This window comes from Lottia gigantea (genome assembly GCF_000327385.1).
Source record: "Lottia gigantea unplaced genomic scaffold LOTGIsca_19, whole genome shotgun sequence".
In the NCBI taxonomy this organism is placed as follows: domain Eukaryota; kingdom Metazoa; phylum Mollusca; class Gastropoda; family Lottiidae; genus Lottia; species Lottia gigantea.
The window spans coordinates 1,063,522-1,080,663 of record NW_008708358.1 but is presented as its reverse complement, the minus strand read 5'-3'; the positions used below and the strand labels follow the sequence as shown (position 1 = coordinate 1,080,663).

The following is a 17,142-nucleotide window of genomic DNA, read 5'->3' as shown; positions in this document are numbered from 1 at the left end:
CATAATAACTTTCTGTTTCATTATAAATGCTATCCAGTCTGTTGTCAATGTGTATACATATTGACTAAATGTATATTTTAGTCACTTTCTTTTTTCTTTTTTTCCGTCACCTTTTTTTTTATTGTAAATGTGTATCTTATTTGTGGATACATACAGTGTATCCTTGAATTTGGTGACTTATATATATGTATTTTATCTGAGGATACGGATAATATTACTTTCTTGGATTTAATGACTAGTTAAGTTTTTTTATTGTTTTTGATCCTTATGGTAATATGTGGCTATGTTCACTCTTCATTTATATTGGATACATGTATTAATTTATTGTCAATGTGTATCTTTTGTGGTGATACAGAGAGTGTATCTTGTATTTGATTTTGTGGCATTGTGACCATTTCACTAATGGCAATATGTGACCGTTAGATTAAGTTTTTCTTTTGTATTTGATGACTAGTCAAGTCTTATTCAATACAAATCTTAATGGCAATGTGTTCACTGTTCATTTATATTGGTTACTTTGTTTATTTTCAATGTGTATCTTTTTGTTGGTGATACATATATAGTGTATCATGCATCTTGTATTTTGGTAACTAGTTACGTTTTTTCTTTTGTATTTTATGTATTTGATACAATCATTATGTTATGTCTTCTTTTGTATTTGACAACTAGTCAATTCTTTTGACTTTGTATTTGATACAAATCCTAATGGCAATACCTGACCATTGTTCATTTATAGCCTATCATTGTTGATTACGCTTGCTTGTTAAGTGTAAATATTGTAAAATTTAGTTACGTTTGAATAAAGATACACAAATATGCTCATTTTCATGGGTTTTGTGCTTTTAATTTTTTGACTTCAATATTCATCAAATGGTATTTCCATTCTTGAACTAATCTTGTTTTGCTGGTAACGTGGTCGCAGTTTTCTGGGATGGTGATAAATGAGAGACAATCGAAATATCTACACTGCATCTTAACGAAAACTATTTCATATTTCTAGTACACTTCCCTTCAGCACCCACATCTCGCTTTGGACCCGAAATAATAAATATTCATCATGTCACGTGAATTGCAAATTGACCAATCAACACGCTAAAATGTAGCCATATTTTGAAAAATCTTTTGTAAATATGAACACATGCGAGTAACTCGTAAATAATATACAGGCAACAGACAGTTGTAATGTTACATATTCCGCCAAGATGGTAATGCTGTAATTTTGTCTCTGGAAATGTATGATGGAAGGATTAGCAAGAAGGCTCCCGACAGTAGATCGGAAAAACCAGGGGCATAGTCTATAGTCTGCTTTGTTGAAAGATGATTCCATTAAAACACAAGCGCAGTAAAGCGTATCGCAAAGATAATGGCTTTGAACCCTTATTTTCATTTTATTTGCATAGAAATTGTGACATGCATTACACCATAAGACATAATATAATTTTGGAGGTTTCAATACATAAGTTATATAAGTATATTCGAGCATACGGGAGACTTTATAGTATCGCTAGAATAGATTACATGTTATCGGAAAAAGAATTCCATGTTATCAAGTCATTCGAAAATAGAGCTCAAGTTGTCCAGGCTAAGTTGATATTCTCTATCTGTTTACCGTCGACAGTCATATCTTCTACTTTGTACCCCATGAAATGGCCATAGTTTCCCACGTCCAGCCATCGTCTTAAGATAAATACCGGAGATCCACTGGACCCGGGACACGTTTTACATGAATACTTGACACATTTGACTTCCCTGCATTGACAATTTTCATCTGGGTGAACTATCTGGCGACCTTGATTATCAAATCTCTCCGTACAAGATCCCAACCATCTTCCAAAGGTAACAGTTTTTACGGCACCATGAGGGTGGCCTATACAACACGTATTATCATTGTTAGCGGTGGAGGAGCTCACCATTTCAATATATTTCTCGGCTCCTTTTGGTTTTGGCTTAAAATCAAATACCCATACGCAAGTTGGGTACTGCTCCATGTATATTTGGAAGTCAACGCCACGAAAACGACTGAAGAATAGGCTAGATTGGATTTGCATGAAGTAAAGTATTGAGCCGTGACTAATAACTTCGCCGTTCAAAATCAGTCGACAGTTCCTTACTATATCTTGGCTAATACTTTCCGATATTTTAATTACATATTCATCGCAAATCTTAATAATTTCACCGGGTATGACTCTGCAATTTTGACCATCCTCCTTGATACTAATTTCAATACCAGTTAACTCTTCTATATTCGGGGGAACCGGTTGGAATTTAAAATATGAACTGGTGATGTTATTGAAGAAACTTTCCGGATAATACAAAAATACCATGCTAATTTTTGGATCGTTGAGATTAGCATTAGTAATATGTAAGGATTTCTGACTAATATAACTTGTATTATAAGTAGAACTACGATTGTCCTTGTATATCACAGCAAGTGAGGGATGTAAGGCACTGTAATCTATGATCTCCAGCTCATTCAAGTTGTTTGGTTCGGGGTGAAACTGAAAACAAGTAGTATCTCTCATAGGACAAGTCCATATAAGTTTGACACCTCGACTTTTAAATATACCAGATCTATCAGGCGATTCGTAACCAAACTCTACAATGCAATTTTTGACTTCGTCTTCAGACTTGATCACGTGATTGTTCGTTTGCATGAAATATCTACCATTGAGCTTAATCACAAAGCCTGTCCCCAGTTTCTGCGTGGTCATTCCATTCCTCCTTTTCTCTACGATAATCCGAACAACTCTTTTACCTTGTTTTATTATTTCATTAAATATCTCAATATGTCGGTCTTCCATGGGTAGGTTTTCTAACTTTAAATCCTTAAAGGCAATGAATCCTCTATGGCCAGGATTCTTGTCGCATTCCACAGTATGTAAAAGCTGACATTCCTTATTGATGTCTGCATCATGAGCTACTTCAATCTTAAAATCCGGGTTTATTTCCTCTCCATCGTGATGACAGGGTGTTGGACGTGAAGTTGCCATTATGTTCCAGCTGAGCTCTCCACCTGGAAATAAATTTAAAATTGAAAGCTTCTCATGTAGTGGTAAATAACCCTATCATGCAGTAGGGCGAGTACAAGCAAAATCCACAGATTAGGTTACTTTGGTCTATGTTCTGGTGCAGCCTGAGTGGACGTCTTTGGAGATAAGAACAATTAAACCAAATTACAATTCGCTGAGGCACACCCAACAAATTCTAACGATTCAAGACATGATCTCTTAATTCACTGGTTTAATCGAGTCGTTAAGATTATTTTCATGGACTGTATGCCCAAAGAAATCACAGGCAGTTTAGGAAAACGAATTTGCTTTGTTGAAACGATCCCAAGAAATTTGAACAAAAAATTCCAAAATTTTAGCAGTAAAAATCCACATTTGACCATCTGTACATTATAGTCCGTGATTATTTAGTCTGAAACTTGTTAACCCTATTCCAGCTTCTGAAAGCTATTTTGACAGCAGTTGTAGGCCTAGGTGTATTGCTCAGGACTATTTGCCACGTTCGTGGTAAATAGTTACTGCCGTCAAAATAAATAGGCTGCAATAAATGGGTTAGCAAGTTTCGTATTAGGCCTAGTACCTATGTAGCCAATTAAATCAAAGCATAGCCACTTTAGATATCAATAATAACCTTTTGAGGCTAATATTTATACGAAAATGATCTCAATTTACGATCAGAGTGAGAAAACCACTAGCTGGTAGGTAGGACCTTCAGATTTCCATGCAACACGTAGCGGAAAACTTGACATGCAGTTCAAGTTGCCACCCACTTTCTGTTGCTGTTCGAAGGTTTCCTTTTGCAAACTATAGGAAAATACAATTCAATGATATTTAAAGAAACACTTGTCACTGTAAATTATGCCCGAAACAGAATCAACTTGGTAATACTTCAGCACGACTTACGTCATTCGGGTGTCTATATTATCTACATTTTACACTGCTTGGCCAACCCATATAACTTTGAATCCGGTAACATACTTCTTTGTCATCCATGGATTTCGATGAAATATGAGAATTTGCATTAGACTGAGCTTATCTTTTCTGCAAAAATTATTCAGGTTAGACAATCCCTTATGCTTATGAAAATTTTTTCTTCATAAATTCTTCGTTTTCGAATAAACCTTTTACAAAACAAAAATCTGTCAATTGTACGCAGCCATTGAAAAGACATGAAAAAATTGCACGGAAATATTGGGAAGTGATCTTCCAGTTTCTTTGTAGGTGTCTTGCATAACTTATTTTCTGCAGTTGAACTAGATCCTAATAGAAACACGACAATACACAATCCAATTGATCAAATGATTATCCTGAATTGTCGCTCATTTGTAGTCTCAAAATTCTGCAACTGTAAAAAGAAATTTCAACACTATATTTCGTGATAGAAGTGATTCAATTATTATGTATTATTCTTTCAGAGAATTTGTGTAAAAGTTTTGAGTAACAGTACAGTTATTGAATAATCTAAATCAAGAAATAAAATGTATTCAAATGATAGGTATCGTATCCCTGCAACATCCCCAGGCCGTCGATACTCTGATCAGAGAATGTTGTCTGGCAGTAGACTTCCTCCAGACCCCAGAGATAGCATCAGACCTCAACCAAGGGAGAGGAGAAGTTTGGAGAGTGATCGAAGAGGAATTGAAATAGATAGAAGAGATCGAAATGAATCATTAGGTAGACGTAGTCAAGAGTTTGATTATAACCATGGCCGTCAACCTGAGAGACGAGATTTTGAGAGAAATAGAATGGAAGATGAAGGGAAAAGGAAAATGGCAGAAGAACTGAAAATACGAGAACAACAACTAGCAATAACGAGCAACCTTTTACAGAAACAATCTGAAATGTTGAAAAACATAGAAGCCAATATGATGGCCCGAAATCAACCGGGTCCTTCCCCAATGATGGGGAGAAATATGGTACCTCCACGGCTACATATGGGTCCAATGGACAGGAGACCGGACACCAGATCACCGAGAAGAAAGTTTGAATTTAACAATGATATGGACAAGAGTAGATATGATGGTCCTCCACCAAAAAGATTTAAAGAAATTGAGGTAAGTCTTGTTTCCTAAATATGCTTAGATTGAGTTTGAATGTTTTCCGGCAAATGTGGTGTTTCTGACTGAAACAGTTAATGATTATAAATTTGCACATGTCAAGTCTCTCCTTTTGACTAATGTATATTAATTTTGTATTATGTCAATTTCTTTATTAATCATTTCCTTTCAGATTTAAAAGCTAGCCATTTTTTTTTTCCAGTAAGCCAACTTCTATTCTTAGGTATAAGCTTAAGCATCAAATCTTATTTTAAAGTCATGCCGGTGGTTGCAACTATTCATTTGCAATGATTCTGTACAATTTGAGAACTTTCAAGTAATGCTTTGTTTCTGATTAAACTTTGGAGACTGTTATTGTATCTTGATTGATATAAGTCGTTGTTACATGTTAATACAATATTGTTGTATACAGTATTTTGAAAAGAACTCAGTTGGAAATAAACAGTCAAAAGCAATTGACTATGATTTATCAGTATGACATCACAAATGCATGTCAGTACTAGAAAATATTCTGGTGGTTATTTTAATCATAACTAAAGAGGCAGTTGCCTACGAAAAATCTTCTGACAAAAGAATATAGTGTGGTCCATGAAATAGTTGAGCTATTTTTTGAAAGCTGATGCCAATGATGATTGTTAATTCTCTATACAAAACATTGTGCATGGACTTAATGTCTAAAGTTATGAGACTGAGCCGAGGACTGAAATTACTATTTTCAGGAAGGCTGTGATTTTTCAGCACCAAGAAAAGTTCCTTATTCACTGTCTTTGGATAGCTACCTTGGCAGTTCTTGGTTCTCAATCTAGGTTGTTAGTACCCCTAGCTAGTGATACGAGCAATAACCATAGGAATACCTGAGAAACATCTCAAATATTTTTATAACCATAGACCAATTTGCATAGCAGAAAAAGCTTTGTCTTAGAGTACCAGAAGATAGCTTGAAAGGCTCATGAATGAATGAGTCAAAAAAATTTAGAAATAGAGATCCAGGAGTTGTATGAATAATTCATTAGATAAATTAATTTCTTACAAGATTTTAGAAATTAGATATCCAATTGTTCTTTCTTATTCATCAAAGAGAAGATGATTGACTTGTTGGTTTGAGGTGGTCAATTGAAATTTCATTCCAGTTTCCCAGAAAAACTTTCACTCTACAAAAAAAGTTATTGTTTGTATTCAAATATTTTCATTAGAAAATGAAATTTTATTTTAAGCTCCTTATTTCAAGAATTCATTGTCATCACAAAAAATGATAAGAGTTTCCAATACATGCCCAGGCTTATCTAATGTCAATGCCTTGATGTTGAACTAAACTTGATTCTTATGGATATGCCACATTCTTGACTTTATTTTCAGCAGGGAGAAAGAAGTAATTGGAATAAAGCAGTTCAGTCTAGAGGAGGCAGCCATATGAAAGGAGGTATTAAACATATGAGATATTCTGATATTTATCATTTTATCTTGGAAATATTCAATGCCACTCTTTATCTGAATAGATGAAATAGTGGATTGATCACTTATCTTACAAAAGAGATTTTATTGTGCTTGAGTCAACTGTAAGCTTATATTATGGTGGCCACTCACTGAGTAAGTCGGAAGAGTGGTGAATGTTCACATGCAGGCATGCCCTAATGTCTTAACATGAAGAAGGCCTAAGATATACAAGTAATGTTTGCATCTTGATCTGGGAGAATGCATAGTTATGCATATTTTGATTTAAGATGGCATATCGGAAATCTTTTGATCAGAATTACATTATGAAATTGAAATGTTTCCAAGGGTATTGTGAACCAAAGAGAGTTTTCAGATTTACTTGGGGGTTAGAAGCGGTGCATATTAAACATGCACACTACATTCACAGATACACGGTATACAGCTTGTTTTTTTAAGCACAATGTCATTTGTCTGTAATGTTCAATGATTTTTTGAGATTTGTAGAGTTAAAACTGAATATGCAATCTGTAGTTCTGTTTTCAAAATGTTGGCTTGAATGAGGTGTAGCAATGAAAAGTGTTAAAGAACACAGATATAAGCAGTAGATTCTCTTAAAATGAGAATGAAAGTAGGACGTAAAACTCCATTCATTTCATTTAATTTAAAATGAGAATGAGACTTGTAGTTTAAAGTGGTAGGTTGTGCTATATTGCATGATCTGTAATCTGAATATTGGACAATCTTCAAAAATGTTATAAACATTATGATATTAATGGGAAGACCAAGAGAGATTTCGATTGTCACGAGAAATTAAAAGTTAAAGCTGGCACTTGTATTTGATTTATATTATGGATTCATTTTGTGACAGAAATAATCTTACAGATTGATAAAGGATTTAAACTCAAAAAGATTAGAAATATCAGAAATAATATAGGGTAATAGTATTTCCAGAAGATTAAAGAGATCAGGTGTTTGATTCAGAAATAAAGTGTTGGAAACAAGAAGTTGTTTGAAAATTTCATTAAATTGATTTTAAAAACAAAACCAAACAAAGCATTAAAAATGAACATATGGCAGCTGAATTTAAATTGCAACCTTTTTCATTCTTCATGATATAGCTTAGACGACATTCTTTCCTCAAATTCTAGTAGTAGAAGACACTTACAAACCATGGTTGTAACCTATAGAGTGTGCACAAGTTAATTGTGTGAAACAGAAAGCAAGCAAGCAATATATGCCTTTCAGGTGAGCATTAAAAAAAGAATTCTAAGGATACATTGCTAGACAGAAGACTGATGAAAAAAGGAAGATTGAAATAGTAAAAAAACGTTAACTGATTTCTAAACCAGTGGGAAATGCAAAGATAAAAATGTAAAGATAAAAATGCACAGAGTTAGCTTTATGGAAGTTGCTGAGGGTTTTGGAATGGCATTGATTATAGAAATTGATAGAGGCCCCTTTCCTTGGGTTGAAGTAGATTTTTTTTAGCAACAAAGCATCATAGATTTTGAAAATGCTGTTATTATCCTATAGATATTTTTGAATGGGATAACCAACATAGAAGAGTAATGAGATTCTTTCTAAATGATTGCTTTGAAGAGGAACAGTCACACACTCTTATGAGGATAATTAAGAAAACTGCAGTACACTTTGGAGAAAGAGAATTATATTATTTGCCAATTATCCAGAATAGTTATTGGGCTTATATTGTGTCTACTTGGTAGCCAGCTTTATAACATTAATATATTGATAGTAATTTGGATAGATTTCCATGTGATCTAAGGTTGATCCAAAACATACTTGATAATGCCTAACAGTAACCTATCTTGTAGAAGAACACACAGATTTTAAAAATATCTTCATGGACTTTTTTGTTTTTGTTACAAATTTCAAAATTTGTTTACAATCTGCTTTAACAGACTTTAAAGTCATAATATAAAGCATCTGCATTTAAAATTTCTAACATATATTTACAGTGATATCATATTTTGCCCTTAACCTGTAATATTGCATAATAATCAATCTATCTGCATTATTTACAAAAGTGTATTTCAGTATTTTTGATTTGCAAATATTATAATGTTTTTTTTTTATAGGTCCATCCCAAGGCAAAGTATGCAACATTTGCAAGAGTCCAAATCATTTTGCTAGAGATTGTTCTGATAATACTATGATTGATAATGGTAAGACTGTATAGAATTCCTTGATGCAATATCGTTGTTCACATTCAGATTTGTGAGGTGTAACCATTTCCGTAATTTATGGGGGAGGAATGTGTTTAATTGAAATTTTACACAATGATACCATGAGCAAGAGAATAAAAGATCTGAGAAAATACTTTAAAACTATACGTGTGCCTTATATGAAGTTGTGTAAAAAATTTGCAAAGATGTTTTAACACATTTGTGAACCAGTTCTTAGAGCCTTAACATGGGCCAAATTTCTTTGAATTTCTTTTTATTGAGGAATATCGAATCCAATGCAATAAGAGCAATCTTATTCACCTGTGGACTCTTTCTCTTGTGCCATCATGGGAGCAATTATAATTATGATTTTGTTATTTTCTTGCACATCATCTAAAACATGAATATGATTTTCAGGAAAAGTATGCAACATTTGTAAGAGCCCAAATCATTTTCAGAGGAGTTGTCCTCAAAATTCACTAAAGGATCACTGTAAGTTATAGCTTTGTCTGTCATCTTCTTTTGTAATCATAACCAGCTGTCCTGAGAGATATTTCATGCACTCAAAACACTTGTCAATTTCCTGAAGCTTGCTCATTTAAAATCAACATCTTAAAGCTTTTAGGATTTTGTTTATTTTCCGATGAAGTATTATTGGACTGAATCCCTTTGGTCATTTGATATTCCATGTGTATGATATAGATAACATTTCAGCAAGATTTTATAAACTTTATTTTAAATATAAATTGTTTTAATCTCTCATTTTGTTTTGTACAGTTTCTGGTCCTAAACATGATATGAAAAGACCTCCTGTGGGTTTGAATAACAAGGTAACTATTATTAACATATTTACTAAATAATATTCAAATTCAAGCAATAATGACCATTATTATATCTTACAAGGGTAAATTATAATACAATGGACTGAAAGATCTTCTGAAGTACTATACAAATCTCATAAATCTGTAGCGAAACTGAACAGGAAACACGTTATATTAAGGTTTCATATTTCATATGAGATATTTAGATAATTTAGGTAAGTTAGAATATATAGGTAGTACCCTGACATATATTTCTTTCTTGTAGCCATTTGGAACAACTTCAAGATTTGCTGGTACAAGAGGAGGCAGACGTCCTTTTCAATCTGATCGCTTCAGGGGAAAATTTGCAGGGTTGGTATTATTATGTCATACAATCTTTTCTAATCTTGACTTCTCTTTGGTCCAATAGGAATTTATAATCTCATATCAGACATATTTGCATAGTGAAAATCTTTATTTCGTCAGTGCTGAAGAATGTATTCCTATTACTGCTTTAGTACGTAAGAATTACCTCCCCTTGTACTTCCTTCTTTAGTGGATAAAGGTTAAATGATAATACTTCTTAATTGTGTGGCAAATTATCAAGTATGCATAATTTTTCTTCAAAAACTAGATCTATTTTGACTATATTTTTATAACCTGATTAAGTACCGATATGTTGACCGTATTAATGGAATGGTGTAATAATGACGAAGTAATCTTTCAGAAATAATAACATAAGAAGTTGTAAAATATGTTCTATACATGGTATTCGTGATTTTGAAACACATATCAAAACTCCAGAACATGCTGTAAGTTCATAACATTCACTTTGAGTATTGTCCAACTGTATATATTGACATCTGTACAATTTCAAGCAATTACGAACTTCGGTTAATATTTTTACTGTAATAGCCTTTCTTGTATCACAGAAGTTTGTAAATGAAACGATCTGATACACTAGCCAATACAGACATACAATACAATCATTTACAGTTGAGTCGACTTAGATTAGAACCAGCAGTCACCATTTGTTGGACATTACAGAGCAAATGACTCATGTACAGAAGCAACACTCTAACAAACTGTGCTACAGAACCCAAAATTTCACTAAGAATTAAATAAACCTGGATTCTAATGGTTCTACCAACTCAGCTTAATTTAAAAGGGAAATTAAGATCTGATGTTGTTAAAGTGTTAACTTCAGTTATTAAGTTTAAATGTTTTATTGTAGAGAATGTTTGATTTGTGTAAAGCAGGATGTAAACTATGTAGTAAGAAGAGATACAACTCAAAACCTCAATATGAAAAACATCAGGTGTCAACTCTTCATAAAGCTGTAGGTATTTCTCAATCATTTATTATCAAAATAGTAAGATAGTTGTCCAAATATCAGCTTCACATCAGATAAAACTCTATTTCAGGTTGGTAGAAAACCTCTCAGAATGAACATTTTATGTCTGTTTTGTCTGCTAATCTACTGAGAGTTATGTACATCTGAAATTAAGATTTTCAAAAGGGCATGCAATTTGTTTCGGTCTAAACAGAAGCTTTAATCTTCATTACTTCTATAACTGTATTTATTTTAGTTGGTTAGTAAGAAGAAACTGGTAGTAGAATCTAAACTGAAGCCTTATTCTGCCTCTAACACATCAGGTAAATTATTGAGACTTTTGTCATCTAAAGTTGCCAATCAATATTTTCAAGGCCTACATGTCAACATAAGTTGTTTGCACATTCTCTATACATATTTGTGAGTGAATTCTGTAAATTCTGAAAAAATGTTTTAAGATTTGAAAGTAATATGCGGGAATTTGCGCTTCAAAGAGTATAATTTGATTCTTTCTGTTTATTCCAATGGAATTGTAGTATAATTTGTATAATCAAGTGATTATGAATTGTAGCTTTTGACATTACAAGTGATCAAAGTTAGGGCATGAAGAACTGAGGGTTTATATAAAAGACATACCCTGGTTGTGGTCCTTTTGCTCCATGAACTCCAAAGAAATGTTCTTGTTTATTTACAGGAGTAGAATATGTGGTACCAGTTGCAGGATTTTTCTGTAAATTATGTAAGAAGTTTTATAATAAAGAATCCTATGCTAAAGATGATCATTGTAAAACCAAAGCACATTATGATAAAGTTGCTGTGAGTATTTTGGATATATGGTCTGTAAAAGAAAACAAATTAAGAGTCATTTTCATGTGATCTGGTATTGAACATGCCTGCTTTAATTACAGAACAAAACAACCAACCATACAAGGATAACAAGTTAACAACAAAGATTCACTTAGCATCCTGTGTACCAACTGGTCCTTGGTTAGTCTGAATTTAGTCGATTTTCCGGAGTATGAAAATTAATAGTAAATGTTTGTATTTTCAGTCTATGATCGGAACAAAGTTTGAGACTGCTATTGGAGCCAGATTCCAGGGCCTTAAAGATAAATTGTCGTCTGGCGAAACTGACCAACAACAACTGGAGAGAAAACTGATTGAAGCAGTAAGAAAAGCAGACTTTGTGACTGATTTAAAACCAATACCCGATCCAAAGAAAACTGTAGCTCCTAAAACACCTGCTGCTACAACTGAAAAGACTACAGAGGCTGAAAAAGCTCCAGAGGACACTGAAAAGCATGGAGAGACTTCAAAGGCTCCTGCAGAAGACACAGTTAAGACTGAAGAAGAGGATAAGACAGAAGAGACATCGGAAGACACAAAAGAGACTGAAGATGAATCTGAAGAAAAGCCAGCAGAAGATGATGGTGATCATGAACATCCTGATGATCTAGAGATGGAAGTTTTGGATGATGCTGGTGGAGATGATGCTGCTGGTCCTCACTGATCTGTGTTTCCACTCGATCTCCTTTTAGTAAACTATTATTGTCAGGGCACAACTGGTATCATACTTGTATATCCCAAATCAGAATTTTTATGCTGTAAATATGCTGTGTATTTAAACAATGGGACTAATTGTTGGTATATACCTCCTTGTTTGTGATGCAGATTGTGACTTTGAAAATAATCTAGTCATTTGAACTGGATGAAAAAATTGAGGCCCCAAGCTTGTGCTTTAGAGATATGTAAACACTTAAAAAAGATAAGGAAGATGACATGACTGTCTCACATCTAAGTTCATTGAAATAGTAGGATGTAAATCTCCACTCTATTGTTTTATTGTACTTATTGTGTTATTAAAGTTAAATAAGTAATTGTGTAAAATGCTTATCTCAGATTTTATATTTCTTTAATGTTGATACGGAAAATTTAACATGTTCTGTATGGATACAGGGATTTTTATTGTTATTTCTAAGCCTTGAGTAGGTTTGGTTCCTCATGTTTATGAATTTTTGAAAATTTACATGAAATTTGTTAAACATAAATGTCCAGATTTCTGTGAAATTTGTATTAATGGAATATTTTCAGAATATTAGATCAATAACTTGGATGTAATTCTGATGTATTATCAGCTAATATGAAATTAAAATGTTGAATATTGTTTTGAGCATTTTATATTTTAGTAGCTATCAAATACTGACTTATCATTGGCCCTTTCATATTGTCACCTTTTATTTTTCGTTATGAAAACCAGAGACACTGAATTTTAATAATATTTTGTTCAAATCTTCACTCACTTTAGACCCTACCCTACTTCAGAACTCACCATGTAACATATGAAAATTGAGGTGTATATTTCAATAAGTGCACAAATGCTCATATCTCAACTGCTTGTGTAGGTAGCACCTTCTGTCTGTTTGGCCTACTGCAAAAAAGAGAGTTGTTAAGAGTTTGATGAAACTTAGATTGCTCATAATATGGGGAGTTAGATTTCCATCAAAATTCAACTAACTATTTTGAAGTTATTTCCCTTGGGCATAGTCAGAATACTTGAGATTGTGAACGTGTTATAAAGAAGTATGACGAAATCTCTCTCCATTCAAAGCAGATAAGGACCATTCATATAAAGATTGGACTATACTTATAGTATAAATAACTTTTATGTTAATTACAGATACGCCTAGAAAATGACATGACAATATTTAATCGACTGCTAGGATACTATTCAATCCAAATATTCTCGTGCCGTGCGCGTGTATCTCTTCTTTATTCAAACCTGGCCTCATTGTCAAGAGAAATAAAGAGAAAAATAAAAATTTGTAATAAAATAATAATCAATTGTAATAAAGTCGGATCATGTCAACTTTTGGTATTCGGGAATTAATATCAATAAGTCTCAAAATAAGATATAGCAGGGTCCTTGAGAAACACATTCGTTCGCACCTCTTCCGAGGTTTTAGTAAAAGCGGGCTCATGCCACTGCCTTTGTAAATTGTCCCACAATCCAGGGTGCTGTGTGTGTTCACTAGACCGACAAGTTGACTGTAAGTCCTTGAGAGGCATGATGTTTCGGTGTTCACTAGACCGAAACATCTGCCTCTATTCCAGCATCTGATAGCTATTTGGACAGATGTCAGCTGGTGTAGAGTTAGAAAAATAGGCCCCGTTAAATGGGGATATTCCGCATCTTCGCAGGTGCGGTGGTTTAAAACCTATTTAGATACCTCGGACCTGCAAAACCTAGATATATTTGGAAAGATGATTATATTTGTTCTATCATTTTCTCCCTCCTAGGCGCAATTCATGTCATGTCTCCGGTTCCATGTCCACATTTAACAGGGCCTTTTTTTTCTGTCTCCACACCAGCTGACATCTGGCAGTCTCGATATAAACGAAGCACAATACCTGAATATCATAGTACAACTCGTTTATAATATCGTCCTCGGTTAATCGGATACTCTTTGTTTACTGTGTGTATCGGAAAAATACTAGGGCCACAATAGGAAAATGTAAAAATGTAGCAGTTGTATGTGGTCAGAATGTAGCCTACCCTATACTAGGTATCATTGCAATTTCTGTTATGCAACTAGACCCCGAACGTTTTTGCAAACGTCTCTTTTGGACATATTTGTGAGAGTTGTACACAGCTTTATTCTTGAATCAGACCATTATATTAAATGACGTGAATTAACTTCTCAAAATGGGTGGAGCTCGCAAAACACCTGTGGTGAAAGTGAAATATGTACAGGCCTACTACTTTTGAATAGGGGCCTGTGCAAGTTTCGAACTGTTGAAAGATAGTAAATCGAGTCCTTAAAGAAACACTAAACTAAACTGAAATAAACGAATATTTGCCCGAAATATGTAGTTTTACGAACAAATTTATTGAGACTATAAGCCCCACATGAAGGCCTAAAATATACATCTGTTCTGCACAATCAAATGATTCTTTCGGCCAGCGTCGCAGCCAAAATTACATGTAAATTGATTTTTGGCCCCATGAGCCGAAAGAGCGATAAATTGCGAAGGGGTCTAGTTGAGGGCCCTATCCCATAAAATAATTAGAATTATCAGACGTCTGCAGATATGTAGGACTTTTCAATTAGTATGTCAATCATCTGATTATTCAGCATAAGCCTTATGCATTGAAGGGCGGAAAACTCCATTTCATTCAATTGTTCAGTTTGACTTTAGGGTCTAGATAACCGCGTCAAATATGAATCTAAGGGAAGTAACTCATCATCACAAAATGGCTTCCTAAATTTCAATTTTTACTTAAATAAAAGTTTATCACAAGAAATTCTATTTAGAAATTGTGTCAAGTATTAAAAACAACAATGGCTGGTCCACTAAGGTTCGGTAAACTTGTTAGTCTACAATTGAAGAGAAGGACACCATTTTTGACATCTAAACAAACCTTGAATAGCTTGCATAATCATTGTACAAGGAAGACGCCAGCAACTTTTGTTTACATCGACAACGGTCCTTCATTTAGAAACTTTCCTCGATATTTTTCAACAATTTGTACACCTGAAAATGAAGTTGAAACTTGTTTTTATGAAGTGAAAACATTTGGAAAAATAAACATAAAATCTCCATTTAAATTAGACGTTCAGCCCTTAAAACCCTTAGACTATCCTGAGATGAATCAATTCATATGTGAAATTTTTGACCACAACGATCCACCAAGTAAATCAGCAAGTGGATTCCACAAGTTCTATGGTATGGGTGTTTCTATTAATGACAAAAAGGACATTGTTAATGTTGATATTGAAGTTGCTGAAGGCATTGAGCTGCCTTTGACATGCTCAATAAAAATCCCCATTAAATTCAACATCAATATAGAAAGTGGTGATGAACCTGTATCAGTGAAAGGTTTTGAAGCAGACACCATTAATATTACAACTAAAAAAGGTGATTGTCTCCTTGAGAAATTAAGGTGTGGGAACGTTAAAGTGGTCAGTCAAAGTGGTGACATCATAAGTGCGACTTTACTACAGGGCAATATAGAACTCCAAACTGGATGTTCTGGATCAATTTCAGGAGACAGATTTCAAGGTCAAAATATAAACTGTACTTCAGAGCATGGAGGTGTGAAAATCAAGTCTCTTTATGCAGACAAAACTCTCATCCAAGCTAAATCAGGAACAACTCATTTAGTAAATTGCCATGGAACAACTAATATTGAGCAGGATAGTGGTAAGATTAAAATAGATTCTGCTAGTGGTGATTTGCATGGAAAAATCAACCAAGGAGACATTGCTGTTTTTGTGGCAGATTGTGGCAAAATTAATTTTGAGGCAAACCAGGGCAATGTTGATATAAAATTAATCGAGAGTGTGGCTACATATTTTGATCTTGAAGGACAATCTGTTGAAATAAATGAATCGATTAAACATGACAGAAATACATCTACCAATAATTCTGAATCTCAGCTCACACTGTGTGGAACAATCAATGGTGGAAGTGATTCGTCTTCATTAACAGTGAAAACCAAACAGGGACAAATCACTATAGGCCAACAGGACTGGTTTTCATCTTTGAATTTGTCTTCTAGATGATAAACTTTATCAGCCTCTCTCAACGAACGCTTACAAATTATTATTGAAATATTTCATTTAAAGGTATATTTGATGAAAGAGGATTTTGTCTTATTTTCAATTCACATAGGAATCTTTATCAAGTATAAAATGAATTCTTGCTTTTATTAAAATTTATCCTAATTTTTTGCTTGATTAGGATTCCCGTTTTGTGAATTGAAACATTGCTAAAAATGAAGTAGTATTTGCCAGTTTTTGCTAAGAGAGTATCAAGATATTTAGAGTATCAAGAAAAAACCCCAAAATAACCATGAAAATAGAACCTATTTATTTGTATACTGAAAGTTATGTTTTTGTATGATTTATTTATGATGGGTAAAGATTTTTTCCTGAGTTCAGTTTTTATCTGCTTTGCTGTGATTAATATTTTGTGGTACATTTGACTGTCATGTGTTTATTTTTTTTTATTTAAAAATACTCTAATTGTCTTCATACATTATTTTACTCTGATATTTCCCCTCCCCCCTTTCCATGAAAAATATAAGAATACATGCATATAGCGATCATATATAAACCATACCTGAATAAATCAATATTCAGTTTTGATTGTCTAGGCCTTCCAGTCCCAGATCAAGAATTTTCCCCAAGATTAGTTATTAGCTTAAATGGTTAAATTGTCTTGGGGTTGGCCAATGCTTTTGAATCACCACCTGCCAGCCAATCAGAGCAATTTCTGCTTTTAAACAGCTTTAAGGAAAGGGGAATAAGTCTTGCAAGACAAGGT

The 17,142-nt window shown here is 33.6% G+C and overlaps 3 protein-coding genes across 3 annotated transcripts; 2 read left to right on the top strand and 1 right to left on the bottom strand.

Moving 5' to 3' along the window:
* Positions 1-1,568: 1,568 nt before the first annotated feature.
* On the bottom strand, positions 1,569-2,990 carry LOTGIDRAFT_159072 (hypothetical protein; the record flags this gene model as incomplete). Its single annotated transcript, XM_009052733.1, has 1 exon — positions 1,569-2,990. One exon carries the CDS (start codon positions 2,988-2,990, stop codon positions 1,569-1,571), a length of 1,422 nt encoding a protein of 473 aa, XP_009050981.1.
* Positions 2,991-4,178: 1,188 nt separating this feature from the next.
* LOTGIDRAFT_231367 (hypothetical protein) lies at positions 4,179-12,979 on the top strand. The gene is made up of 12 exons (XM_009052732.1): positions 4,179-4,225; positions 4,424-5,062; positions 6,422-6,485; positions 8,596-8,682; positions 9,100-9,174; positions 9,460-9,512; positions 9,769-9,854; positions 10,210-10,294; positions 10,717-10,854; positions 11,072-11,138; positions 11,510-11,631; positions 11,867-12,979. The coding sequence occupies exons 2-12, from the start codon at positions 4,487-4,489 to the stop codon at positions 12,323-12,325; spliced, it is 1,812 nt and encodes a 603-aa protein (XP_009050980.1). The 5' UTR covers positions 4,179-4,225; positions 4,424-4,486; the 3' UTR covers positions 12,326-12,979.
* A 2,072-nt stretch (positions 12,980-15,051) lies between these two features.
* On the top strand, positions 15,052-16,851 carry LOTGIDRAFT_231366 (hypothetical protein). Its single transcript, XM_009052731.1, has one exon. It carries the CDS (start codon positions 15,156-15,158, stop codon positions 16,377-16,379), a length of 1,224 nt encoding a protein of 407 aa, XP_009050979.1. The 5' UTR covers positions 15,052-15,155; the 3' UTR covers positions 16,380-16,851.
* Positions 16,852-17,142: the final 291 nt, after the last annotated feature.

Coding starts and splice junctions, on each gene's coding strand:
- LOTGIDRAFT_231367 (XM_009052732.1), top strand. CDS start 4,487: ATGTATTCAAATGATAGGTATCGTATCCCTGCAACATCCCCAGGCCGT. Junction 8,683..9,099: donor TAATACTATGATTGATAATG/GTAAGACTGTAT, acceptor TATGATTTTCAG/GAAAAGTATGCAACATTTGT. Junction 11,139..11,509: donor TTCTGCCTCTAACACATCAG/GTAAATTATTGA, acceptor GTTTATTTACAG/GAGTAGAATATGTGGTACCA.
- LOTGIDRAFT_231366 (XM_009052731.1), top strand. CDS start 15,156: ATGGCTGGTCCACTAAGGTTCGGTAAACTTGTTAGTCTACAATTGAAG.